The sequence below is a fragment of the Equus asinus genome, chromosome 3 (genome assembly GCF_041296235.1).
Source record: "Equus asinus isolate D_3611 breed Donkey chromosome 3, EquAss-T2T_v2, whole genome shotgun sequence".
Taxonomy (NCBI): domain Eukaryota; kingdom Metazoa; phylum Chordata; class Mammalia; order Perissodactyla; family Equidae; genus Equus; species Equus asinus.
Window position 1 is genome coordinate 6924104 of NC_091792.1, and position 27340 is coordinate 6951443.

At 38.4% G+C, this 27340-nt stretch overlaps 1 protein-coding gene across 1 annotated transcript in view; it reads left to right on the forward strand.

Annotated features, from left to right (window-relative positions):
• FAM241A (family with sequence similarity 241 member A) overlaps positions 1-24689 on the forward strand; it is a 41220-nt gene extending 16531 nt beyond the window's left edge. Inside the window, exon 2 of the mRNA XM_044767388.2 lies at positions 19573-24689. Coding sequence (XP_044623323.2) covers positions 19573-19818 — 246 coding nt within the window. The 3' untranslated portion in view covers positions 19819-24689. The remainder of the gene's footprint in view (positions 1-19572) is intronic.
• The last annotated feature ends 2651 nt before the right edge of the window (positions 24690-27340 follow it).

Below are 27340 nucleotides of genomic sequence, written 5' to 3' on the forward strand. Positions count from 1 at the left end.
TTCATACTACTAAGGCAAGAAAATTTCAAGGGGGTGGGGAGGAAGCTGGTTATTTTCTGTCCAAATAAGATAGATTTTTCTCTCTTAACTGGATATAGTTAGAAATATTGATGCAAATAATCAATAACCAATCTATAAATCAAAATTGGGATGAATTTATTTTTTTTTTTTTTAAAGATTTTACTTTTTATTTTTCCTTTTTCTCCCCAAAGCCCCCTGGTACATAGCTGTGTATTTTTAGTTGTGGGTCCTTCTAGTTGTGGCATGTGGGATGCCGCCTCAGCATGGCTTGATGAATGATGCCATGTCTGCGCCCAGGATCCGAACCAGCAAAAACCCTGGGCCATGGCAGTGGAGCGCGTGAACTTAACGACTCAGCCACAGCACCGGCCCTGGGGTGAATTTATTATGAGCCAGATCTAAGGACTAGCCCAGGGCGTTCCTTCCCCAAGGACAGACAGGCACCAAAGAAGTGGGGTATACCGAGTGGTTATATACCACCTTGGAACAAAGAACATACATCACATATGATAGGAATGCCCCTTTTATAACAGTCGGGAGATTGCCTAGCCAGCACAGCACAGCTATTCACTCAGCAGGTGGCAGGTCTGCTGTCTTGAGCTGGGTGGTCATGGGTGGGTGCAGCAATAAGTTCCTAGCCTGGGGAGAGATGCTTATCCTTAGGGAAATGCCATTGTGGGGGAAGTTGCATCTTTATCTTAAGAGCATTTGTTCTTGTCTTTGGGACATAGCAAATGCTTTAAGCAGATGTACAATGCATGCTCAACGGCCACGTCAGCCCCTTTTGGAAAAACAAGGTCAGGCCAAATTAGTTTTATACCAAATGGCTTCCTCGTGTACTCCAATATATCCTATTGCTTGCCATTTATCAGAAAAATGAAACAAAAATATCTGTGTCTGAAGTGTTCTATGTGCTTAGTCTTTATGCCAATTTATGTTGCTTTCCTTCTGGGGGGCAGTGGTAGGATTAAGAATTAGAGATTGGCTTGCTTTTTATCTGTAAAAAAAGAGAAATTTTAAATCCTAGACAGCGTTAAGTATCACACTTGAGACCAGGTGCTGTACTCTATAGTAAGCCAAAGGTAGACACCACAAAACCATTTTTAAATGATTTGTTATTTTTGCTGAATATAAATGAGTCAAGACTAGTGTAACTGTTTGAACTTGTCAGGGAAGTGGGAGAATTCCCCCCACCCTTTTCCTTAAGGTTCTTATGGCTGGTCAAATAATTAAAAAGACAGGTTAGCAGGAGAAAATCAAACAAAGTTTAGCAGCATGTATACATGGGAGACACTCAGGAGAGACTGAGTGACTCAGCCAACTGGCCGAGGCTGCCTGTTTAAGTATCTTCAGCTACAGACAAGGAGGATGTTTGGGGTAGTGATTTGGGGCTTCAAAGGGGAGGAAGGCAACTCACATGGAAATGAAAAAGCAAATGTTTGGTAAATAGAACTTTGATAAGAGTGGGCTTAGCAAGGATCCTCCCAGTCTACTGAAACCCACAGTTATCTATGGTGATGGCCTGTCCAGAGAACAGGCCTTTATTTTAAATTTCTTTTAGGCAGTTAGGGGGAAAAGCTCCAATGTTTTTTCTGAGTCTGAGCCTTTATTGTCTTCAACTCAAAATAATCCACGTACCAGAGTGACGCATCTTGGGGTGGCCTGCCCTGGACCCCATCACATTGCTGTTAAAAACTGAGAATATGGGGGTTGGCCCTGTTGCTGAGTGATTAAGTTCATACACTCTGCTTCGGAGACCCAGCGTTTCGCCTATTGGGATCCTGGGCATGGACCTAGCAGTGCTCATCAGGCCATGCTGAGGTGGCATCCCACATAGCAGAGCCAGAAAGACCTACAACTGGAATATACAACTATGTACCGGAGGAGGGGGGGGGGCCTTTGGGGAGAAGAAGAAAAAAACGATTGGAAACAGTTCTTAGCTCAGGGCCAGTCTGTAAAAAGAAAAAAACAAACAAAAAACTGATAATAGGGGGCTTGCCTGGTGGCGTAGTGGTTAAGTTCGCACACTCCGCTTTGTTGGCCTGGGGTTCACCAGTTCAGATCCTGGGTGTGGACCTGCGCACCACTTATCAAGCCACGCTATGGCAGGCATCCCACATATAAAATAGAGGATGGGTACAGATGTTAGCTCAGGGCCAATCTTCCTCAAAAAAAGAAAAACTGATAATATTAAAACAAATAGAATGTGAATGATTACAAGATTGATTTTATATTTATAAGAAAGCATATAGTATAGGGCTTTAGAGCAGAATGCCGGAATGTGTGTCATCACTCCACCAGTTACTAGGTGATCTCAACTAAATTATGTAGTCTCTCTTCCTCAGTTTCCTTTATGTTTGAAGATCAAAGTACTTAAAACACTGCCCAGCACATAATAGATATTCAGTAAATGTTAGGGTTTTTTAAATTAATAAATGTGTTGTGAAATCCATTAAAAACTTCACTTAAACATTATTTGGTTGGGTTTTTTTTTTTTTAAAGATTTTATTTTTCCTTCTTCTCCCCAAAGCCCCCCAGTACATAGTAGTATATTTTTAGTTGTGGGTCCTTCTAGTTGTGGCATGTGGGATGCTGCCTCAGCATGGCTTGACTAGTGGTGCCATGTCTGCGCCCGCAAAACCCTGGGCCACCGAAGCGGAGCGCAGGAACTTAACCTCAGCCACCGGGCTGGCCCCTTAGTTGTTATTTTTAAGACTCATATATCAAAGCATCTCTACTTAGGGCCAGCCTTTGAGATGAAGAGGAATAATAAGCAAAAAAATGAGTCTTTGCAGGTGACTAAAAGCTGAAGTAAATGTGTTTTTGATAACCACAGAATCAGTTTGTAGTTCATCAGTAGTATTAACACTTATTCTATTATATAATGAAACAAAAGCAGTTAAGCACACCATCTCATTTTTTCAAAACATCAGCTAAGTATTTGAAAGCATTGCATTAATGGTTTTGTTTTTTTTTTTTTTGCCAACTTTCCTGATTTAATTTTTTGAGCAAATTGACCTTTTTTGAACTAAATTCCAAGCATTTTGCAACTCTTAAACATATCATATCTTGCCTTAAAAAATACTTATTTTTTCATAAGTCTTAACCTCCTTACTAAATCGTTAGTTTTTTAAGTTAAGGATATAGTCTTACTTATCTAATGCATTATAGGCACCAGGAAAATGTTTGTTGAATTGAATTCATTCTATAAAGTAGAATTGTTTTGACAGCAAAATAATTATGTGTTATATTGAATAGACATAATAGATTAAGATAGTTTTATTTGTTCTTATATGTATTAATATGTTTATTTCTTTATTTTTTTTCTTTCTGGGCTGCCAGGGATTTAGGTGGAGAGTAAGAAGGAGGAGATGATTTCAATGCTCATAGAACATTCATGATTTACCTCTGACATTTCTGCATCTTTTATGAACTTTGCCAGAGGGTTATAAATACTGATTTTTAAAAAGTATTTTAATTATGCTAAAAATCATTTTAAAAAACAGATCGAGGTGTGACATTTAATGTATTGAAAGCAACAAAAGCAAAAAAAAAGGACTATTGTGAAATTTGAATTTCTGGTTAACTTTCCTTAGGCTTAATTAAAAAAATGAGTGAATTACCAACTAAAGAACTTGGTAGACTCTGCTAAGCAAAGAGCGAAAACTGCCTCTGTAATGATGGGTGTGAGAGGAAATGAGAAAGGAATAAAAGAAACCCATTGTTTTTTATTCATGTAAACTTTAAATACAAGTAAATTTTTAAAAACTTTTTAAAAAAAAGTTTTAGTGGAAGAATCATCTGATTAAATGGATCCTCAAAACTTGAACTTTTATACCCAGAATTTAACCGTCACAAGACATATGAAAAATAATAAATACTCTTCAAAAGGAAAAGGTCCCAAGACTTATTACAGAAAACTAGCTGTCTACCACCCTGGATGGTTCACCCTTGCAGGAATTGTCCCTCAGTTCGTGATCAAAAATAATTAATGTCCAGCAATAACCAAGGCTGGGCTTCTAGAACAATAAAGTAAGGAACTCAGAGGATTTTCCCCCAGCAAAACAACAATTTAGTACAGACTATTTGAAAACAAAACAATCATTTAAAGTCTTTGGGAATCATCCTAACGGCAAACGGCAAATTGAGAAACTTTTGTTAAAGAAAATCTACTAAATCTCAGTAAGAACAGTGAATATTTGTGGCATTTGAGCCACAACCCAATCTATTACCTCCCCCTCACAGTGCTGTGTTACAGAAGCTCCAACCCCAGCACATGTAGCCAAGAAGACGGGGTTCCCTCTCCCCCTAACCCCCAGGCTAGAGCTACAGTTTCACCTGGAAGGGTAGACCTCTTGTTGTTTTTCATCCCTTTCCCCCCTCCCTCCTCTTCCAGCCTTACCTTTACAGGAACTCTTCCAGGTAGGTGTGGCCAAGAGGACCAAGTCTCCCTTCCCGCAACCAGCCCCCACTCTAGGCATGGCAAACTGAGAATACTGCAGCCCGATTACCCTTCCCCCACTCACCATGGGTAGAGGTTCCACACCAAGAGAAGCAAGCCTAGACAGAGAGCTTCTCCCTACCTCCAGTGCCTACTTGTAGAGTGGGGTTGTCACCCTGGGAAATGAGGGTCCCAGCCCCCAACTCCAGTGCACTGGTGCAGGTGTTCTGCCTAGGGGAGAAGGCAGACAATAAGGGGTAAAGAGCTCCATAGATCTGCCTGAGAGGACTGACTTTATTTGGAAGAAGGAGTGGAGAACTCCGTAACTAAGGGTGTTGAAAACAATACAGATCTGGGAAAAGAACTATTAAGAAGAGGCTGGTAGTTCCATAATACATCAAACAACATAGCAGCCAGAAGTTTTAAAGAAAGAACCAGGGAAAGAGTCAGCCAAGAAGAGCCCTCCTGGGATCCTAGTCATCTGTGGGGATCAGGAAGGCAGTGTGCATGTGCTAGGCTGCACCCACTCAGGAGCAATCAGAGCAGGATGTGGGGCAGACCTGAAAGCATTTCCCAAGCTGCACACAGACCCATCAACACGGGGCAGAAGGCTCCCAGGAACAAGGGGCTTCACACAACCTGTGATCAAACACTGATGGAACAATAAACTACCCTGACCCAGGGTAACTCCTAAGAAACAAGGTTTAAAACTAATATCACAATCGTCCCTGGCAGTCTGGAAAACTGTGTACGTGCCCAACGCCTCTCAGGAGCAGTCACAGTGGAAACCTCCAAGCTACTAGTCCCTTGCTGAATGTGGGGCAAACAAGTAAAATCCATGAACTATGAAAGTAGTCTCTAAGCTACAGATACAGTCAATGGTAGGGAGTAAAAATTGACTGGGGGTGGGGGGCTTAAGCACAACCTTTAACCAGTAAACGACTTATGCTAACCTAAGGACAATCCCTAGGTAATGGGGCTAAAAGATGAAAACAAGGGGAAAAACACAAGTAGGAACATCAGAGTCTGCACACTGCAGAGGACTAGACTTTGTAGAATTAGTTTAGCCAAGTCACTAAACAAATGCATAATCAAGCAAACAATAACAGCAACCACCTCTACGGTGGGGGTGGAGGATCAGTAATCTAGTGTTGCTGAAATACATTATCTAAAATGTCCAGTTATCAACAAAAAATTATGAGACATGGAAAGAAACACGAAGTATAACCCATAAATAGTAGGGAGAAAAGCAGGCAATAGAAAAGGCCCAGATGATGTACTTAGCAGACAAAGACTTCAAAGCAGCTATTATAAATAAATTCAAAGAACTGAAGGAAATCATGCTTAAAGAATGAAAGGAAAGTATGATGACAGTGTCTCATCAAATAGAGAATATTAATCAAGAAAAATTGTGTATTTTTTTAATTAAATGGACATTCTGGAGTTGAAAAGTACAATGACCCAAATAAAAATTATTTGAGCTGGCAGAAAATAAAAATCAGTGAAGTTGTAGATAGATCAATAGAGATTATGCAATCTGAAGAACAGAGAGAAAAAGAATGGAAAAAAATGAACAGAGCCTCAGAGAATTGTGGGATATGATTAAGCATACCAACATACAAATAATGGGAATATCAGTGAAGGAGAGAGAAAGGGCCAGAAAAAATATTCTAAAATATAACGGCTGAAAATTTTTCAAATTTAATCAAAAGCATTAAGCTACACATCCAAGAAATTTAATGAAATCTAAGTCGGATAAACACAACACGGTCCACGTCCAGACACATCATAATCAAAATGTTGAAAGACAAAGACAAAGAGAAAATCTTGAAAGAAGCATGGGAAAAACAACTCATCACATGCAAGGGAACCCTGTTAAGATTAATAGTTAACTTCTCATCAGAAATATTGGAGGACAGAAGGCAATAGGGCAACTTATTCAAAGTGCTGAAAGTAAAAACCTGTCAACGAACAATCTAATATCTAGCAAAACTATCTTTCAAAAATGAAGATGAGGGGGCTGGTCCCGTGGCTGAGTGGTTAAGTTCGCTCGCTCTGCTGCAGGCGGCCCAGTGTTTCGTTGGTTCGAATCCTGGGCGCGGACATGGCACTGCTCATCCAACCATGCTGAGGCAGTGTCCCACATACCACAACTAGAAGGACCTATGACGAAGAGTATACAACTATGTACCGGGGGGCTTTGGGGAGAAAAAGGAAAAGAAATAAAATCTTTAAAAAAAAATAAAAAATGAAGATGAAACACATTCCTAGAGAAACAAAAGCTGAGAATTTTTGCCAGCAGACCTGTCTTACAAGAAATATCAAAAGAAGTTATGAGCATAAAAGCATGTGACACCAGACAATACTTTGAATCCATACCAAAAAAACGAAGAGCACTGGTAATGGTAATTATGCAGATAATTACAAAAGATAGGATAATTGCATATATATATTCTTGACTGATTTAAAAAGCAATTTCAGGGGCTGGCCCCGTGGCCGAGTGGTTAAGTTCGCGTGCTCTGCTGCAGGCGGCCCAGTGTTTCGTTGGTTCGAATCCTGGGTGCAGACATGGCACTGCTCATCAAACCACGCTGAGGCAGCATCCCACATGCCACAACTAGAAGGACCCACAACGAAGAATATACAACTATGTACTGGGGGGCTTTGGGGAGAAAAAGGAAAAAAATAAAATCTTTAAAAAAAAATTTTAAAAAAAAAGCTATTCATTACAGTTACATGATTAAAACCATGTTCTGTTAGTCAGCTGTAAAAGCATTTATAATGAAAAATGAATAAAATAAAAAAGTAAGAAGCAATTGCATAAAACAATATGTATGTAATTGTATTGTTGAGCCTATAGCATTGAAATGTAATATATTTGATAATATCAACACAAAAGAGGCAGGTAGAAACAAAGTTGTATTGGAGTAAGGAAACGACACCAAAAAGAAATGCAGATGCACAGGAAGGAAGAGAACTAGACAGGGAGGTAGTGAGAAGACAGATTATATACCAGCCAAAGAACAAGAGAGATTAGGAGAAATATAAGTGCTTGTTCTATTATCTTCTTTTGAGACACTTCTTACAATTGCTTTTGACTAGGAACTCGTACCATTTCCCTGCTCACAAAAGTTCACTTAAAAGGAAAAGGGCAGAATTTAAAATGAAAGACCAGGATGTGTGTGTGTCTGTGTGTGTGTGTGTGTGTGTGTGTGTGTGTGTGTGTGTTTGTAGTGGGGAGGGAGCACGTAAGCTAAAATAAACCTCTTGAACCATTATAGCACATAATCTTGCAAAGTTTTGCAAGATTGCATATAGTTAATGCAATAAGGAATCCAATAAAGAAAACATTATTCTGGGATTTAATATTTTAATTAATTGATAAGACACTATTTGTTAGTGTTCTTCACATATTTATTTCTCTGGCATGTAGTAATGGGGGTCTTCACTACTGCTTGCTCGGTTACATCTTGCCTATTTTTAGCCCTCATTCATTAATGCCCATGGAGAAGAAGTCTCCTCCGTTTAAGAGGCTCTCCTTGCCTTGGTCCCAAAATTTTCTATCTTATCTAAAAATTTAGGTTTGGGCTTTGTAAATACTCAACTTGTACTTTATGACTAAACTGTAAAGAACCTTTTACATACTGAGTTTAAAAATGGGAATAATATTACCTAACTAATATAGTGCCATAGTTGTGGAATCAGTCCAAAATTCAATCTTGGTTCTTCCATATACTATCTATACATTATATACCTCTATTTGAGCAAGTAGTCTCAGATGCATCATAATATACGTATCTTGTAGGGTTCTTTTGAATTTTAGATAGGATAACATAGGAAACAGGTATAGTAGATGTTTAATGCAATGTTTGTTACCGTAAGCCTTACATGTGAGTGGAGAGGATGAGGAGAACAGGAGGATGTGACTAGAATAGAGCTTATTTTAAGGGACAGTTAGAAAGTAGGCTAAATTAGTAGGATGCTTACATGGAATACCTTGTAAGACCTTGTAATCTAGATGAAAGTGTCTAAAATATGGCAGGTACTAAGAATATAAAACTTAAGGGGAAAAACATGATTTTTGCTTTTTTGCTACTTGCAGGCCAGTGAGGAAGATAAACAAGAATCAGATAATCAAACAAAATACAAAATTCATCTGATAAGGATATGGTGTCATAAGAGCATTTAATAAGGAGATTTTTCTAGCAGAGAGGTCAGGACAGACTTTCTTGAGATCTGAAGAATGAATAGGAGTTAGTAGATGAAAATAAGAGGGTAGAACATACCAGGCAGAAGAAATAACTTTAAAAAAACTCTAAGTCAAGGAAAGCAGGTGAGTATGAGAGACACAGATTAGGAAAGGGGGGCTAAAGTAGAGAAAGTAAAGGAGGGAACTAGGTGTAAGATGAAGCCAAATGAGATAGGTAGGTAGAATGATATAGGGAGAATTAGATAGATTAGGGAGATATTTAAGATTTAGGTGTTAAGACCAACAGGACCACTGATAAAGTGGATATAGGAAATGAGGAAAAGGAAGGTTTTGCAGATCATTCCTCGGTTTCTGGCTTGTAGAAATTAAGGATGGATTTCATTCCTGAGAATCTGTTCATTGAATGAAGATGAGTTTTTGAGGAGGAAAGTCATGGATTTGGCTTAGAATATCTTGAAAATTGATGTATACTCAAGATATCCAAGTGTAAATGTCAAGAAGGCAGTTGAATATATGGTTCTAGAGTGCAAAAGAAGGGTCTTCCCTGGATATAATATTTACATAATTGATTGATTGGTAGTAGCTGAAACTGTAAGTTTTGGATGACCTTATTTGGGAAGAGAATATGAAGTGAAAAGACTTGAGAACTTAGGACCAGGGGTTGAGGACCAATATTTAATAGCTGGTGAAGGAGGATGAACCCACAAAGGAGACTGAGGTGGCCTAGCCAAAGGAGTAAAAATAGGACCAGGAGAATGTAATGCTGTAAAATTCAAAAGAAGAGAATAAATGGTCATCATAAATGCTGCGTAGCACTTGAATAAAATGAGAACTGAAAAATGTCTATTTAACTTATTGATATGGCAGTTTATTGGTAATTTTTTCAAGAGCTGTTTTGGTAGTGTCCTGGGGACCAAAGCTGGACTGGAGTAAGTTGAGATGTGAATGGAAGGTTGTTGGGAGCAATTCTCCATGGATCTCTTGAACCTCTGGAACAGAGGGCAGATTTGTTTGCTGTCCAGTATAATAAAGATAATATCTCCCTTTGGGACAAAGGTCAGGCAGGTTTGCCTGCAGCCCATAATAAAAGATTAGAGTTCCCTAAGCTCTGAGTTCCTCAGCAGTGACACAAACCCACTGCATGCAGCTTCCCTGTGCCACTCTGTCACCCTGTGGGGCATAGGAGGAAAGGGGAAGCAAGAGTCAACATGAAACTCATGCTGATTCCTGTGGCCTGAGTAATAAAGTCTTTTGTCTCTGACCCAGGAGTCTTGTGTCTTCCGCCAGCACCCATGAAACTCTGACAAGCTAACTTGTTAACTTGCAAGTAAGATAAAATCTCAGTCCTTCACAGTTTTTGACAAAGATGAAGAAATGGAAACAAGTGGAGTGAATTGTTTCAAACAGTCTGGCCATGGAGGAGAAGAAAGGAAAAGACAGAACTAGTAGAGGATGTTGCATGGTGGAAGTGTTTTAGTAAGGGGGGAAGATCTCAGCATGTATAAATATTGACGAGGAGCCTATTGAGAGGGAAAGATTGAATGTATCTGAGACAGAGGATAATGGAAAAGGGATAACATAAGGTAGGAAAGAATGTGATCCTAATCATAGGTAAGAGGAATTGGACAGAGGAGGAACGCTTCCCCATTTCTTTATTTGTAACAAAAGAGAATGCAGGGAAGAGAGCCATAAATTTAAGTAGTGGATACATTTAATATCACAAAGTTAAGGAAGCTCTTTTCTGACTGTTCCCCTTTTTTCCGAGAAGCAGGAGGTCAGGTAATTTGTTGGAGGAAGGGGATAGAGAAAGAGAGGAGCAGGAGGCAATTACAGGTTTAGAAAAGAAGAGATTTGAAATAGTCTGTGTAGAGAGCAGAAAAAAAAGTTGAGCAGAGAAGTGAAGTAGCAATGTGAGGTATTTGAAGATCTGTTTGGGGTTAATGGTCATAAACTTTTGGTACCAATATACCCTTTGCTGTGACTTTCTCTGGCACCACAGATGCTCAGGTGCAGGCATAGAAAATAGTTAAGTTCCTCCAAAATTAGACTTTTGCCTGATGAGACAAAGGAATTTAAAATTTTATTGAAATTCTGGGTCATAGAAGCCAAGCTAAATGAGGAAAGTAAAGAAAGAAGAGGGCTAGTGAATTGAGAGAAGTTAGAGATCCATGGACTACAATCCCAGGGAAGCTGGAAAACAGTCTATGGGAAGTTGAATGAACAGGTGGAAAGAAGAGTTTGCAGCACAGCTTAAGGGTTGTTCATTCATTCAGTCATTCATTCATTCAATAAACCTCAATTCACAGACCAGTATGTGCCATCCAAAAGTTGTTTCCCTTTTGCTTGGTATGCATCTTGAGACGTATATTAAGATAAATTTACCTTCCTAATTATGATTTCCTTGGGCTTGTATTATTGAGGCTCTGCTTGATGGCTAGGGAAGGCCAACCAAAAGTGACAAGGAGGAATCGGCATCTCAGTTTTTACTCTCTATTCTTTTGTGTTGTGTGAATATTTACAATAACCATTTATTGATGTATTTTTATGTAGTTTTTAAAAAAATTTTAGAAAGTTATGTCTAAAATTTCCTCTTGGATAACTCCCATTAATTGTTTTTTAACGTTATTAATATATTTGTCATGTTAATTATTACTAGTAAAAAACCAAATTAATGAGGAAATAGTTGAGCACTAAAAGAACACAGGCTTTGGAATTAACTAACAATATTTATTGTAAAAAGTGAAGATTACCATAATGAATGTAAAGTACTTAACACAATATCTAGCATATAGGAAACATTCGCTTAACAGTAACTATTATTATTTTTTATCATCATCATCTATAGTCAGAACTCTTGGTTCCAAATGACAAAAATTTAACTTCTACTGGATTTTGCAAAATAGGAATTTATTGGCTCATATTATTAAAAAGACCAGAGGCAGATACACTAGCTGGATTCAAGTTTTCAAACTCTATCAACTATATCATTTCTTGGCTTTACTTTATATTGACTTCATTTATAGCAAGCTTTCCCCTCATGGGAATAAGATGCCCTATGTCTTAGCAGCTAACCAGTGCAGTGAAAAAAAAAGTGTCTCTTTCTCAATAGTTGCAGCAAAAGTCTTAGGTAGAGCTTTCGTTGGCCTGTCTTGGGTTACATGCTCATTCCTTAACTAATCATATGTCCAAGGAAATGACATGTTCTGATGGCCAGGCCTGGAACTGGGAGAATGGGTACATCTTCAACCAAAACACGTGAACTAAGAGTGGGTGGGCGGGTGCCTTCCCCAAAGTTAAAGCACGGTGCTACCAGCAGAAGATGGCGCACTAAATCCCAGTCGGTCAGAAACAGCAGCTGTCCCACACTGCACACGTAGGCCTGTGCAGTGACACAACACACAACACTGCAAACAGGAAAACAGGTGCAAGTGAGGCTAAATTGTCATCCACTCAGCAAAAGCCTGTTTATAGAACGGAGCTTGTGCTCTTCTTAAAAGTGAATAAACAGGGCCTCCACTATACTAATGTGCACAGATTGTTCCATAGAAAACAACTTCAACTTCTGTATAATTAAATTGTCATAACACTTGAAGAAAAATACAGTTAAATTTAATTATCATGAGAAAGATGATCACCAAGGTATTAATTATCTCAGGCAGCATGGTACAATAGAAAGAGAAGTAAAAATCACAAGACATAAATTCTACCAAAAACATAGTAATCATACTAGTTACCATATATTGAGTGATTATTGCGTGTGTTCTAAAAGCTTTTTATCTATTTCCTCATTATCACAACTCTGAGGTAGGTATTACTATGCTCCTTTTATACACTGAGGGTCAGTGGTTAAGTAGTTCGCCCTGTGTACATGACAGAGCAAGATTTGAATCTGTCCTATTCGCTTCTAGAGCCTTGTTTTATATTAATAGGCTGTGTGACTTAACCTTTTATTCCTTGTTTCTAAAGTAGGAGACTTTGACTTATTTTTAATCATCCTTCTCTCTTAAAAATCCTTTGATTCTTTAAGGGTTCACCTTTAATTTCTCATCATTAATTTTGTGTATTTTTAAGAAGGATTTTGAATTAATTATATTCCCCCTTTATTTTTATATATGTCTTTAATCATGGACAAAAAATAATATCACTGTTTTGGTGAGAATACTTTTTAATGTGCATGTCATCGTCAGTACTATTGTACAATCATGAAGGAAACTGTGCATTTGACAAATGTTCTTCCATTGGGACCTCACATACAAAGAAAAAAATTTGGCAAAGACACAACGTGATTAATGTTAGAACAGGGGGAGAAGCACCATCTGCATTTCTGCGCTACTGTGTTATGTGTGAAGTGGGGTTTTTTTGCCTTATTGCAATTCTGCCAAGCATATCTCTCCATTTTTGCTGGGAGTCTTTTTTTTCACACTTGAATCTAAATTCTAGTCAATACCAAAAGGGCTATGAAAAATGTACTAAACTGCTACAAATAACTTTACCTTGTTTATATTAGATGAAAAAAAATTTGAGCAGTTTTTATGCTTGATAAACTCACTTTTAAGTATGCTGTAAACTGAGAAAAGATGTAAAGCAATAAAAGATTCTGCTGTGTTAAATATACTCATTTTGTGAAAAATTAAAATGCATACATAGCTTTTCTTTTTTTCAGAGATCAAATATATAAAATTTCTCTGAAAACTCAGCAAAGTTAGACAGATGTTAGCTATTAATAATATAATAACTGGAGAGAGTATAGTATAGGGATTAATGCTGTGGTCTCTGGAGTGAGGAAGGCCTGGGTTCATACCAAAGCAAATTCAATTACTGAGTATAAGTCAATGGTCAGACATTTAACTCCTCCGATTGCTTAGTTTCTGTATCTGCAAATGGGGGAAAATTATACTGCCTCCCTTCTGGCTTTTTGGAAAGATCAAACAAAGTAATGCTTGTAAAGCACAGTGCCTGGCACATGGTAGGCTTCCAGTGTTAGCTCTTCTACTCTACCGTTAATAATACCGCCACTCCTACTGTCACTCTGAGGATTACAAACATTTGAGAGAAAGTCAAGGACTCAAGAGCTCATCTGTTCATATTAGCCTCTGCTCTTAAAATATAATGGTTTAGAAATTGAGTTGAGCATGTAAATTTTAGCTAACAGCTAAATCTTGTAATCTGGTCTAGAATTCATTTATAAATGTTTGAACTAATTCACAACTGTACTCATGGGAGAATAAAATAATTGATGTTACACAGAAGTTTTGTATGTTTTTATTTTGTGTGTGTTTTTGTTTTCTTTTTTTTTAAAAAAGATTGGCACCTGAGCTAACAACTGTTGCCAATCTCTTTTTTTCCTTCCACTTTATCTCCCCAAACGCCCCCGTACATATTTGTATATCTTAGTTGCAAGTCCTTCTAGTTGTGGGATATGGGATGCCGCCTCACCATGGCCTGACGAGCAGTGTCATGTCCGCGCCCAGGATCCGAACTCTGGGCCGCCGCAGCGGAGCCCGTGAACTTAACCACTCGCCCACGGAGCCGGCCCCTTGTGTGTGTTTTTTTGCCTAATGTTGTAGAATGTTTCTATTGTTCAATAGTTCAACAGGTACTTGTTGTGAGCCTACAATGGGTCAGGCACAGTGCAATATACTAAGTACTGATGTTAAAATTTATAAGACATGGTTCTTGCCCTTTTTATCAAAGCTAGTGATGAGAAATAGATATATAAAGAAATAACTTTTAATAAAACACTGTGATAGGCAGAGTAATGGTCCCCACCACCCCCCACCCCACACACACACACAAGATGCCCACACCTTAATCCTTAGAACCTGTGAATATGATACCTTACTTGGCAAAAGAGATTTTGCGGATGTGATTAAATCAAAGGACCTTGAGATGGGGAGATTATCCTGGATTATCCAGCTGGGCTAGACCTTATCACATGGGTCCTTAAAGAGAGAACCTTTCCCTGCTGTGGTCAGAAGAAGTAGTTAACTACAGAAGAGTAGTCAGAGCTGTAACATTGCTGGCTTTGCAGATGGAGGAAAGGGGCCAAGAGCCCAGAAATATGGTCAGCCTCTAACATCTAGAAAAGGTAGGGAAATAGATTCTGTCCTAGAACCTCCAGAAAGAAACACAATCCTGTTGGATGACTTCTAACCTACAGAATGATAAGAGGATATATTTGTGATGTTTTAAGCCACTGTTTGTAGTAATTTCTTACGGCAGCAATAGAAAACTAGTACAAAAACAATAAATTCTCTTTACCTAAGGACTATACCTGGAGAAATAGAAGAAGGATCATTTTCCAAACTTGTGTCAGAAGGGCTAGAAAGAATTTCCCCAGAAGATGCACAGAAGTCATTGTTCCAAAGTGGATCACATGCCCTTTCCAAAGCTGGCTTCCAGTAAAGGGACAGAGATTACTTAGACCTCTCATCTCTGGGGCTGTAGGGGTCTGCCTCACCTGAGGAATGTGGGCTGGATTAAGGTTCTAAGAGGAAAGAGGGATGGATGCTTAATAGTAACCACAACAGAAATACTGCTAATCCCATAAATGTTTACACATTGTTTTGAGATTACTATAATAAATAATACTTCAGAAAATAAAGATCATCTTTTGTTTGGCAAGAAGTGAGCAAGAGGGGCTAGCCCCGTGGCTGAGTGGTTAAGTTCGTGTGCTCCCCTTCGGCGGCCCAGGATTTTGCCGGTTTGGATCTTGGGTGCAGACCTGGCATCACTCAAGCCATGCTGAGGTGGTGTCCCACATGCCACAACTAGAAGGACCTACAACTAGAATATATACAACTATGTACTGGGGGGCTTTGGGGAGAAAAAGAAACAAAAACAAAAAACAAAAAAGATTGGCAACAGATGTTAGCTCAGGTGCCAAGCTTTAAAAAAAAAAGCAAGGTAGCAATTCAAAATATTCAAAATCAAGATATTGCTCTAATGCTTGCAGATACATGATACATTCTCTCCATTTATTCAACAAATATTTATTGAGCTCCTTGTATGTGCTGCTATTCCCAAGATAGTACTTGCCTTTATTGATATCAGAGGATATCAGTAATCAGCAAAAATGGATAGTGCCCCAGCTGTGGGGTAGCTTACACTGCAGTGAGAGAGAAAGACATTCATCAAACAATCACATACATATTTGCATTGACAGCGCATTATATAGTGCTATGAGACTGAGTTCAGGCTTAAACTGAGACTAAATGAAGAGCAGGCATTAACTAAGAAAAGGAAGGAGGAAAGAGTGCACTGGGCAGAGAAAACAGCTTGTGCAAATCTGTGGCAGGCAAAAGCATGGCCTGTTCAAGAAGTTAAAGAAGCCCCATGTGGCTGAAACAGAGAGAGACGAAAGGAGGCTGATGACAGGACGAGGCCAAAGACCCAGATAGAAGCCAGACTACACAGGGCCTCATAGATCATGTTAAAGATTTTGGCCTTGATCCTAAAAGCAGGATGGAGGTGGGGTAATTGGATTTGCAATTTGAAAGGGTTGCTGTGGCTGCAGTGTGGTAAATAGTTTTAGGGGAGCTAAGGGATGTGTGCAAGGGCATTTAGGAAACCATAGGAATAGACAAGAGATGTTAGTAGATTGTTTTAGGATGACAGCAGTAGATGGACTAGTGTATACACATTAAGGAAATATTTAGTAGGTGAAATAAAGAGGATATGGTGATGAGCTGGATGTGGGAGGTGGGGAAGAGGGTAGAGTCAAGAATGCCTCAGGTTTCTAGCCTTTGGATCTGGCATATGGATGGCAGTGCCATACCATTCACAGAGCTGGAGAGCATTGAAAGAGCACCACTTGCTCACAAATCAGGCAGTTTAAATTTTATTGTAAATCAGAACTAAAAATTATTGAACTTGGTGCATTTTTGATATCTGCATGAAACAGACCAGAAAAAGCAAAATGCTATTAACTTGTGGTGGTTTTGTAGCATTCCATGTATTGCATTCTATCTAACCATATCCACTACTTAAGTCATAATGTATTTCTTTCTTAATACAGTTTTCTTAATTTCAATATATTATAATGCAGTGATTCTATTTAACTATCCCAACTTGTCGCTTTTGTAAACAAACTCATAAAAATGTACTGGTTGATGGAAAGAAGAGAGAGATCAAAGATAAAGACCAAGCAGGTCTTTATCTCAACTAGTGTACCTACAGTGGAGTGCTGGTGCTGGCTCCTATCAGACCTTAAGAGCCAATTGCTAAACTTTCAGGAACCTTGCCAGCTGGTTATAAGTAGCTTGAAATTGGCCACAATGGGAGTACTAGCGCTACAGAAATTGGAAAACACCGCAGAATTGGTAAATGGTACAAATCAGAGATCCACCATCCCTCCCGGCCCACCCCTACAATTTTAATTCAAGAGGATACTATCTGTATCAAAGAGGAATCATATGAATCCGTTTTGTGGATTAGAAAACTGAAGCTCAGGAGAGTGAGGTAGTTTAGTCAAGTCACTAAGTTAAAGTGTTGGAGCCTGGATCTGAACTCCCTAGATATCTCTGCAGCATTTTATTTTTCCCACGGTTTTTTTTTTTTTAATAGAAATAAAATCAAAAAGTAATAAAAAATTATAAATATAGCTCAAATAATTCTGGCTTTAACTTAAAATATAGACTAATAATGACGCACCCTTGAGTCTCATTTTTCCACTACTTCATCACTGACACTCTGCTCTACATAAGTTACTATTATGTGAGAAAAGACCACCTTAAAAGTCATGTTGAAAATCATTTTGTCTAACTATTGCAAATAAAAATTAGATTCTTTTCACTGTCTTCCCTTAAATATGTTTTGAACTGTATATGTAGAATAGAAAATAAGGCATTTTTTAAGTGAAAAGATATTTTTAGTTATTTAATGATTGATGACTGAAATGATCAAGCTTTGGTTTCCACTAAAGGAATCTAAGTTTGCCTCATGCGTTTGAAGAGTGCCTCAGAACTCCCTCAAATTCATTGGCTCTTTTTGGCAGGTGATTTTTGTCTTTTTAAGCTAATTAACTTTCCTGTGGCCTAGACAGCATATTTAATGGTATTTGATACTTACTTTTTAATGAAACCCTATACCTAAAGGCTTTGTTTTCACATATGAGTAATTTTCCATCTTGCACCTCCTACGAGCAAGTAGATGTTCATAAGTACTGATTTGAATCATGACTCCTAAAAGAAATTAGGTTTAGTAAATTATAATTACACCTATGTCACCTACATGACATGTTTGTGTGTGTGTGTGTGTGATTGTATTAGAGCCTAGTGAGAAGAGAGAAACTATACCAATTATTTTAACAAAGGTAATTTAATCTAATGAATTGTTAAGTAGGCATTGAAGAATAGGAAAGGCAGAAAGACAATGCTAAGGCTGTGATTTTTCAAAAGATGGTCACCAGACCAGCATCCATAGCATCACCAGGAAACTTGTCAGAAATGCAAATTGTCAGACTCCAAGGCCCCCACCCCCCACCCCCAGTTTACTCAGTGGGAAACTCTTGTGGTGGGCCCAGCAATCTGTGCCTTAACAAGCCCTCCAGGGGATTCTAACATATGCTAAAGTTTAAAAACCACAGCACTAAAGTAGCAAAAGTATCACTGTTAGCAACAGCCAGAAGCAGCCACCACTCGTAGGCCTGGCGCAGCCTAGAAAAGAGGTGGAATTACTAAAACTGAGATTAGGGAAAGGTCCCATGGAGCTGAAAGACTTCCAAGAACCCATCACTGCTCTCCTGGGGGTGGTGTCTCTGAGCTCAAAGAAGGGATGCCATAGACCTGGGAGCCAGGTATGTGAGGAGGAGGCCCCCATGAGTTGGATCTGGTGTCTCAAGAAGGCACATTGAGATGGGTTCTGCAAGTATTGGGAAGCCCCCAAATTGAAATCGGTGGCTGCTGCTGGAAGGAACTGTTACTGCCAGAGTGAAGAACTGTTGCAAGAGTGAGACTGACAGGATCAAGAAACCATCAGAAGCAAACAAGAAAGAGCAAGTCCCTTCTTCCTTCTCCATCTGTGCGATGAGCCTAACAGGGAGCCAGAAATGTTTGCAGAATTCCAAAGGGTCAGTTTGAAGCTGAGGGATAGTAGCTGAATAACTGGCATGAAGGCCTTAATTGTAATAAGACTGAGAGGCAATGTAATAGTAGATACTTTTTGGTAAGTATAATTGAGTACACATGACATCTTCTGGGGCGCTGACTTCTAGGTGGACTTTTGAGCTTATTGTACAAAATTATTCCTATTTGGAAACTATGTGTTTCTCCTGATGAGATTAATAAGAAGCATTTAGGACATTTGTGGAATTTGGACAGGAAACTATGCAGAGGCCAACACTGAAGTGTCCTTAGCTGGGGCTAAGATTGAAAGGTCACAGCAGTAATGGCTGAGGATTGCTTAATAGTAGCAGCAAGACATGCTCCAGTCAGTCGAGACTAGGTTCCCTAAAGTCTCAGTGTCAAACGAATGGACTACAAAGAAGCTTATTTACCAGAACAGAACAATCTGGGTATTGCCTCAAAGTAGGAGGTTGGTAGAAAATGGTTCTTCTGAAATACTTGATTATTTAAGGAGCTGTCTTTGTGCAATTCCAGGAAACTAGAAAATGAATGGAAATGAATCAGTTCCTTCATCTTGTAAATCACTGTTCTGGTAGTTGAGGGTCCAGTCAGTGTTGATTCCACAGAAATCAATAAATCAGTGCTTTCCATATTCCTGAAAGGTGGGCAAAGACATAGTTGTTTTATTGTCAATCAAAAGGAACATTCTCAGGTATTGGAAAAATGTCAGAAATATGCCGAGTGCTTTGGCAGATGAAGAAGAACTATGAAATTGTCATTATTTTTAAAGACCTTCACCTATTTCTCATTTTATGTTTGTTTTGTCTTTTTTAAAGGATATTGAAGAATCACAAAACCACACTGGCGAGCCTGTTGGAGACGACTACAAAAAGATGGGAACACTTTTCGGTGAACTGAACAAAAGCCTCCTCAACATGGGCTTCACAAGGATGTATTTTGGAGAACGAATTGTGGAACCGGTGATCGTCATCTTCTTTTGGCTCATGCTGTGGTTCCTTGGACTACAAGCCCTTGGACTAGTTGCTGTTCTTTGCCTTGTCATTATTTACGTGCAACAGTAAAGTACGGTCAAATGAGCTGCTGTCTGACATTTGGTAGCCATATGTGTAATTGGTGAAATTATATATTTCACTACATGAAAGTCGAGAAGTTTGCTTTGTGTCAAATTGTGTGCTGTTTCGTAATTAAATTTATGAGTGGATGTTGTTTAGAATTAAACTCAACTCTTGATTATAACAGGGTTGAATATATATTTTGTAGCTTATTCAAAACTCATGTTTTATTACTGTAATCTCTGCCCACTTATAAACACCCTGTTCCCATGCCAAAATTTAAATAACACCACCAAAAAGTGAGCAGGGAAAATGACAGGATATGGAATTCAAATTGGGCAATATAGGTCTTGTGAAGAGCTCCAATAAAACATTTTAGGAGAAAGAAGATGAAACAAGGAACTAAAAATAAGTTTTAATTGGAGAATTGCTCCCCACCCACACCCACCAAATAACCCCATATTATTTAGGAAATAATTTGGATTTCTATTGTCCCTGCTCAGCTCAAACCAATGTAAATGATAATTACTATACACTACCTTAATATTTTGATGAAAACCAGTAATGCTAGCACATTTTCTAAAGATTGAAAAGAATATATTTATTATTGCTGAGGAAACTTCCCGAGTTAAATGTATCTTTTTTATAATGTAACACTTGGGCCTGGAATCATTTCAGTATATCATTTGAAGTTTTAGACAATTTTGGTGCTAATTACTCCTTGTGAATTTTTTAGGTCTCATAAGCCAGGTCCATAGTTGGCTGCACCCCATGGTAATGCTGTATTTTCTTGTATCTAACAAATTGCATATTTTTTCCTAGAGAGACATTTTCAGTGTATTTTTTTCCAGAAATTTACATTTTATAGTTCTTGTATAGCATTATTATAAGATTTTAAAAATCTATTTCCTATCTTGGCATGGATTTCTGCCCCCCCAAATTGATTTCTATTACGGCTGATTACTTTACTATTCTTTTAAGGAAAAAAATCAGCTCATTTTCTTTAGTATCTGCATTGGAAAGTACAGTATTACAGTATAAAACCAAATGCTTAAGTTTGGAACTTAACAGAGAATTGTAATAATAGTCCTCTGAGGCAAAAGCCAACTCAGTAATTGGCCAGCCATGTTATTCATGTTATAATGTGAAAATGGAAAATGGCTTAGTGATATATTGGATTTTGTTAGAGAGCCTAATATCTTTACACTTTTGTCTCAAAGACTTTCTATATAGATAAAGAAGAGGTAGTTAAAATAATTATCCAGAAATGCAAGTTAAATAAGAGGAAAATGGGATAATGGCTCATTTTTATCTTTGGCAGGGCAATAACTAAAGCGTGTAAAGTGTATACTATTTCACCTTGTAAAGTTTTTACCCAATCCTGTTTTAAAATTTATTTCGTAAGTTCTCAGTGTCTTCCATTCTGAAGCAGAAAATTGATGAAAAATGTTCAACTTAGATTTCTAAAGTCAAATAATCTGAAACAAAAATACCGTTCACAGGGCACTGAAAAGTATTGTGCATTTGTATAAATATGAACCCTTGAAAGTTTGACTTTAAAAAAAAGACTTTGTACTATATCGTGTTTTTATTGGGTTGGCAATATTTTTATAGTAACCTTTATGAACTCAGCACAAGTGCAAGTTATTTGAAAAGCTGTCTTCATTTGTGCACAGCATAATTTTGAGGTTTTTAATAGAAGTCATGAGATTTTGTATATCTGCATTAAATATGAAAAAGTTCATTCTTTTCTAATGCTATCAGGAATTTTAATTTCCCTTTGGAATGTAAAAAAGATACAGTGCACATAATAACAATTCTGGTTCCACCAGTGCATAATGTTGAAAATACTTTAAAAGCAAGTTTTAATAGTAATTATTTAGAATACTGTCACTACTATGCATCTGCACACTGCTGTTTATAGGGTATAAATTAAATTATATAAAGAAATAAGATATTTTGCTGCTACTTTTTTCTGCATATATTGTTAGTTAGAGCAGTTATACATCAGATTGTTTGCTTGATAGGGAAAAAATAAACTTTGCTTATTTGATGGAAATAAGATATTTTCTTTTATGAAATATATTAGAATCCAGATTATACTGATATCTTGAAGTAAAAAGAAACTGATCATTTCTTTGATTCATAATAAAAGGAATTAGATTGAAAATGATTCTCAACCATTTCAATCTCAGATACAAGCCAGTTTTAGAAACTGTTATTGCTATGAATAGAGTTACAAAATAGAAGTTACAAAAATAAGTTATTAATAATTAATTTATGCATCACTCATACCATCAGTCCTCAATTCAAAGGAAGGTCAAGATCTATGAAGAAACTGACAATAGACAAATAAATCAATTTTCCTTGAAGAGAAAATTCAGTATTTTGTAGAATTCAGTCCTGTCACATCTTAAGCTGTCACGTACAAGGTATTTGCCCATTCTCGGCCACCAGACAGATCATTCTTGGTTCAGTAGTGTGCTGAAGCCAGCTTGCACTGGCTTGCAAGAGCCAATTGTGTACATTTTTTCCCTACTCTGCCTTCAGTGGCATCAAGTTGGTAGTTTGAAACTGTCTATGGGGGGGGAGGGTATTTACACCATAAAAACTGGCAAACATGACAGATCAGGGCTCTTTTTCCTGGTGAGCCAGTAGTTAAACATGTATCAGCACACCACTATTAGCCACTCTAGAGGCCACATTCCCATTTCTACTCCTGTAGATATAAAAATCCCCATTGACCCATCCAAAACTGTATTTGGATATTTTCCCATGTGGGAATTATGGACCATGGTTGTCTTCTGACTGATGTATCTCTATTTAATGACGTTTTGATCAGAGAAAATCTTTCTGGGCTGTCACTGAGCTGCAAATCCATTAAAGACTATCCAGACAATCAGGAAATAAGAAACAGTTACAGAACTGAGGGAGGGAAATTACAGCCTAAGTAAAGGTCTGTGGTAAAGTAGAAAGCCCAGAATAGTCAAAGCTAGGTATTAAGCAATCAAGGGCTGTTCGTTTGGTTTGTAGATTACATTTTAACAGTTATTTTATAAATGCTTATTGATTTCAGTTTATTTAAAATGTTTTCATTGCCAATTCATGGCTTCCCAAGGAGCAAGAAGAGAAATCAAACAAGACTTTCATACCTGTTAGTACTTCTAGTAACAGACTGGACCAAGGAGAATATAAACTAGTGTACAAATTATGGCTTCAGGATTATTTATTGGTGGACTTAGGGTATTTTGTAACTTCTTTTTCTCTGCCCAACCCTTAATTTTTGGTGTCCCTTGGGCTTCCTTCCAACAGCCTATTCTTTTCATCACTCTACACATCGCCTTAGACAATGTCACCACTCCCATGGCTTCAGTTACCATTTCAGACTAACAACTCTCCAGTTCATAGCGCTGTACAGCATATCAGATCCCTTCAGTCAATTGCTTGCCCAACGTTTGTACTTGCTTGTCCCTTAGTACCTCCAATTCAGTGTGTCCAGAAAAGGAACTTGGCATCCTTCTCCCAAACCTTTTCTTCTTCCTATGTTTCCAGTCTCAGCAAATGACAAAATTCTCTCCTACACTGCCCACATATAACAATCACCAAGTCTTATCTATTTTAAACTTCTACTTCCTAAAAATGTCTTTAACCTTACCACTTCTTGCCATTCTCAGTATCACTAATCTAGTCCATACCACCATCCTCTCGCTTGGATTGCTAGCTCAGAATTCTAATTGGTCTCCCTGCCTTCATTTTTCTACTTTATACTCAGTATAATCTTTCTGAAACATGACTGATCGCCTTGGCCTAAATCTTTTCAGTGGCTCCCTGTTACCATTATGATCAAGTCCTTACTCCTTAGTATGTTTTACAAGGCCCTTCATGAACAGGTTCTTGCCTACCTCATCTCCCTATACTACCACCCTCCCTTTCCAAGACTCAGCTATACTGAATTTGTTCTCAGTTCCTTGAGAGACACATGCTTTCTCTCTTCCAGAGCTCTGTACCTGCTTTACCTTCTTTCTTTAACTCCTCCCCGCCAAACTGACCAACACATTTACAGCTTTCAAGCCTCCACTTAGACATTGTGTGCCCCAGGAAAATTTCTCTGACTCTTTTAAATCCAGTTTTCGTACTTCATGTGCTTTCAGAGAGCCCTGGACTTCCCCTATAGCACTTGTCATGCTCGATTGTAATAGCTTATGTGTCAGCTTCTTCCATTGGACAATAGGCTTCACAAAGGCAGAAGACATGTCTATCTTGTTCATAATTGCATCGCCTACCACAGTGCTTGCTCACAACACATAATATGTGCTCAAAATATTTGTCAAGTGAATGAATCAACTTCATTTATTCATGCTCTTCCTATAGTGATTAACCAAGAAGATCTAGAGTTGGTTGTACTTTAGAGTTCTTTCACCCCAAAAATGTACTCACTGTGCATGAAGACAGTGGATTGATATGCATGTTGTCATTTGTAAGTTTCTTCACTTTTGATGGAAGAATATTGCTGTTATTTGCATACATATGCAGGATTGCTACTACACCCTCACATTTTTTAAGAGAAAATGTATTTTCAGTGTTGTGCTTGGTGGAATCACTATTTCTCCAGAAAGGATATTTTGGAATGCATATGATCACAGAAGCTACCTAAATTTCATATTTTTCCAGTGTTTTTCAGTAGACCTTTATCTACTAAATTTTAATGTTTTAAAAAACTCAAAAGTTTTCAGCAGGAATTCTCAAGTATCTCAGCTTGGTATTTTAGGCTCCAGAATAAATTCCCTCCTAGAATGTCCTCATAGCCCAGATCATGTATGTCAATAACATGTGTATAAAGTTCTATGTTATTCTTTCTAATAAATAATATTCTTTCACAACCCTGCATTCTGAGTCTCTCCTCTGACTCCCTGTATCATGTTCTACTTATCAGTTAATCGCTGCTATATCAAGTTCGGAAATTGCCAAAGAAACAACACATCTGAGAGTGAGCAGAGCTTGTATATTTTCCACATTCCTGTTGCTGGAGCAACCTGCCCTGGTGGTCTGGTGGATAAGATCTGATGCTGTCACCGCCCTGGCATGGGCTGTTTCCCAGTGAGGGAACCACACTACCTGTCTGTTGGTTGTCATACTGTGACGGCTGCATCTTGCTGTGATGCTGAAAGCTATGGCACCAGGATTTCAAACGCCAGCAGGGTCACACATGGTGGACAGGTTTCAGTGGAGCTTCCAGACTAGACAGAGTAGGAAGAAAGACCTGGCCACCCACTTCCAAAAAGATTGGCCATGAAAACCCTAAGACTAGCAGTGGAGCATTGTCTGATATAGTGCAGGAAGGTGAGAGAATGGCGTAAAAAGACCGGGCAGGGTTCCACTCTACTGTACACAGGGTCACCAGGAGTCTGAATCAGGTAGAATGCACTAAAACAATTGCCGGAGCAGAAAGCCAAGGCCTGATGTATGTGTGGCTTCCTAGGCAATAGAGTTGTAGGAAACTCCAGATCAAGATCCACCTCTGCATCCAAGCTGTCTTTTTTCTTTCTGTTGCCTTGACTATTGTGAAGTTAGAATTATTGAATGCACTCTGCAGGAGCCTGCTAAGATCCAGAACTTAGTCACTTATATGCTTATTAAATTTGAGTTATCTTTTCAACAGTTAAACTTTTATCATTTCATGTTTCTGCAACTTAGTTAGGAATTTTCTCGCTAGTTTGCCAAAGCACCGCAGAATACAGTGACTTTTATTATAAGACCATGGACCTTTTTTGTTATTGGTTTATTCCTGTACTACAAAAGGCTAGTTGATAGTATATTTTTTAATGTGAGATTTTTTTAAACATAAAAATGAGAATTCTATGTACACTATACTTATTAATACTATAGCTGGTTTAAGACAAAATCTTAGAATTATTTTTCAGGGTGGGGGGAAATGGGATATGTAAAAACTCTATCAATATTTGAGAATATGTGCCATCTACTGAATGCCCCCTCTGGTCTGTCATGATTGCTTCTGCTATGTATTTTCCTGGTTTTACATATGTAATATCAAAAATATTCATGATTTTATTATTAATATATTTTAAGCTTTAAAAGGCACAAGAGTATGTGTGTAAATGCAACATACAAATAAAGGCTGAGAAGAAGCAATTACAAGAGGAAAACACACTCCTTAGATGGTGGTTTGGAAAGATTAATTTAAATAAATTGGTCTTGCACAAAACCATAATGATAATTTTTCCTATAAGGTAAAGCATTTGTTTGTTAGACCAGTGGCTTTCAAAGGTTTTTGTTTGGTTTGCTCTAAGTGAAATCTTACATGAATATCTGATATATTGAGACGATAAAAGTGGAGCTGCTGTAATTGATTTTGCTGTCTGTCGAGTTCCCTGGGAGCAGACTCAGAAGAAATTAGCATGCAGGAAGTTTCTTAGGGAGCGCTCTGGGAGCAGCACCTGTGAAGGACGGAAAAGGAGCAGCATTCGGCAGAGAATTATGCGATACAGTCACAGCAAGGCCTCCGCGACTCTACGGGGTGCTCTCAAACAGGGTGGGCCTTAAGGATGGACCTATGCTGGGACAAGGGAGCTCTCTTCAGCCAAAAGCAATTCCCAGAGAAGGCTGACAGCTGGGGGCCATCATCTAGCAGTACCCCCAGCAGTGGTCAGAGTAAACCCTTGGGTTCTGAAGGGAGGATCTGAGCAGCACGACGCAGCATCCACTATAGACCCTATTCTTTTCTCACCCCACCCTCCTTGATACCTGAGTCACTTCCAAAAACCTCACTCTTTGGAGTACATTGTGAAAAGGACTAAATAATAAATTCATTGGTCAAGATGGATAAAAAAAATTAGGGGTATAGCCTTTAGTCTGTTGTGTTGCCTGTTTCTATTATGAGATTCAGGTCTTCAATTGTGATAAAGCTTTAGTTGACTGAACAGTTTGCCCAGGGTTCAAAAAAGGCTTGAGGGTATTAGGAACAGGTGAACAAACGATTGACAGAAAAGCCCATGACTTACAACCAGGAGCAGGAATCCATGAGATTGGGTATACGTAACCTACTCAGGTCAACATTTAAGGCAGTAAGTCCCTCAGGGCCTCACGAGGCATCAGGACAAACCATCATCGGGGCACGTCTTGGGAGCTGGGCAGGTTCAAGCCTAGATGTCGGTGAATCTGCTTTGTGTTCTCTGGCCCCTTTCCCAAGTTCCAAGCAGTTTTAATCCCCAAACTTTTGGAGCATATTTAAAATAAGATTTTTAATGGCAGAGCAGAACTCACTTGTAAGGAAACCATCTCCCCCTGCCCTCAACACCCTAGTGCAATGGAACTGGCCCTAATCATGACTTTCCTGTTTATTTTTAGTACAAAAGATCTCAGCAGCCAGATTTGGTAATTCAGTAGACACTTGAAAAGAGCTTTCTCCAGTCTGGCTCAGAATATTTTGGGGACCTCTAAGAGTAATTTTAGCTGCTATTTTTATCCCTGGAATCTTAGGAGTGGGCAGTATCAAGCAAGACAGTGGCCCCAA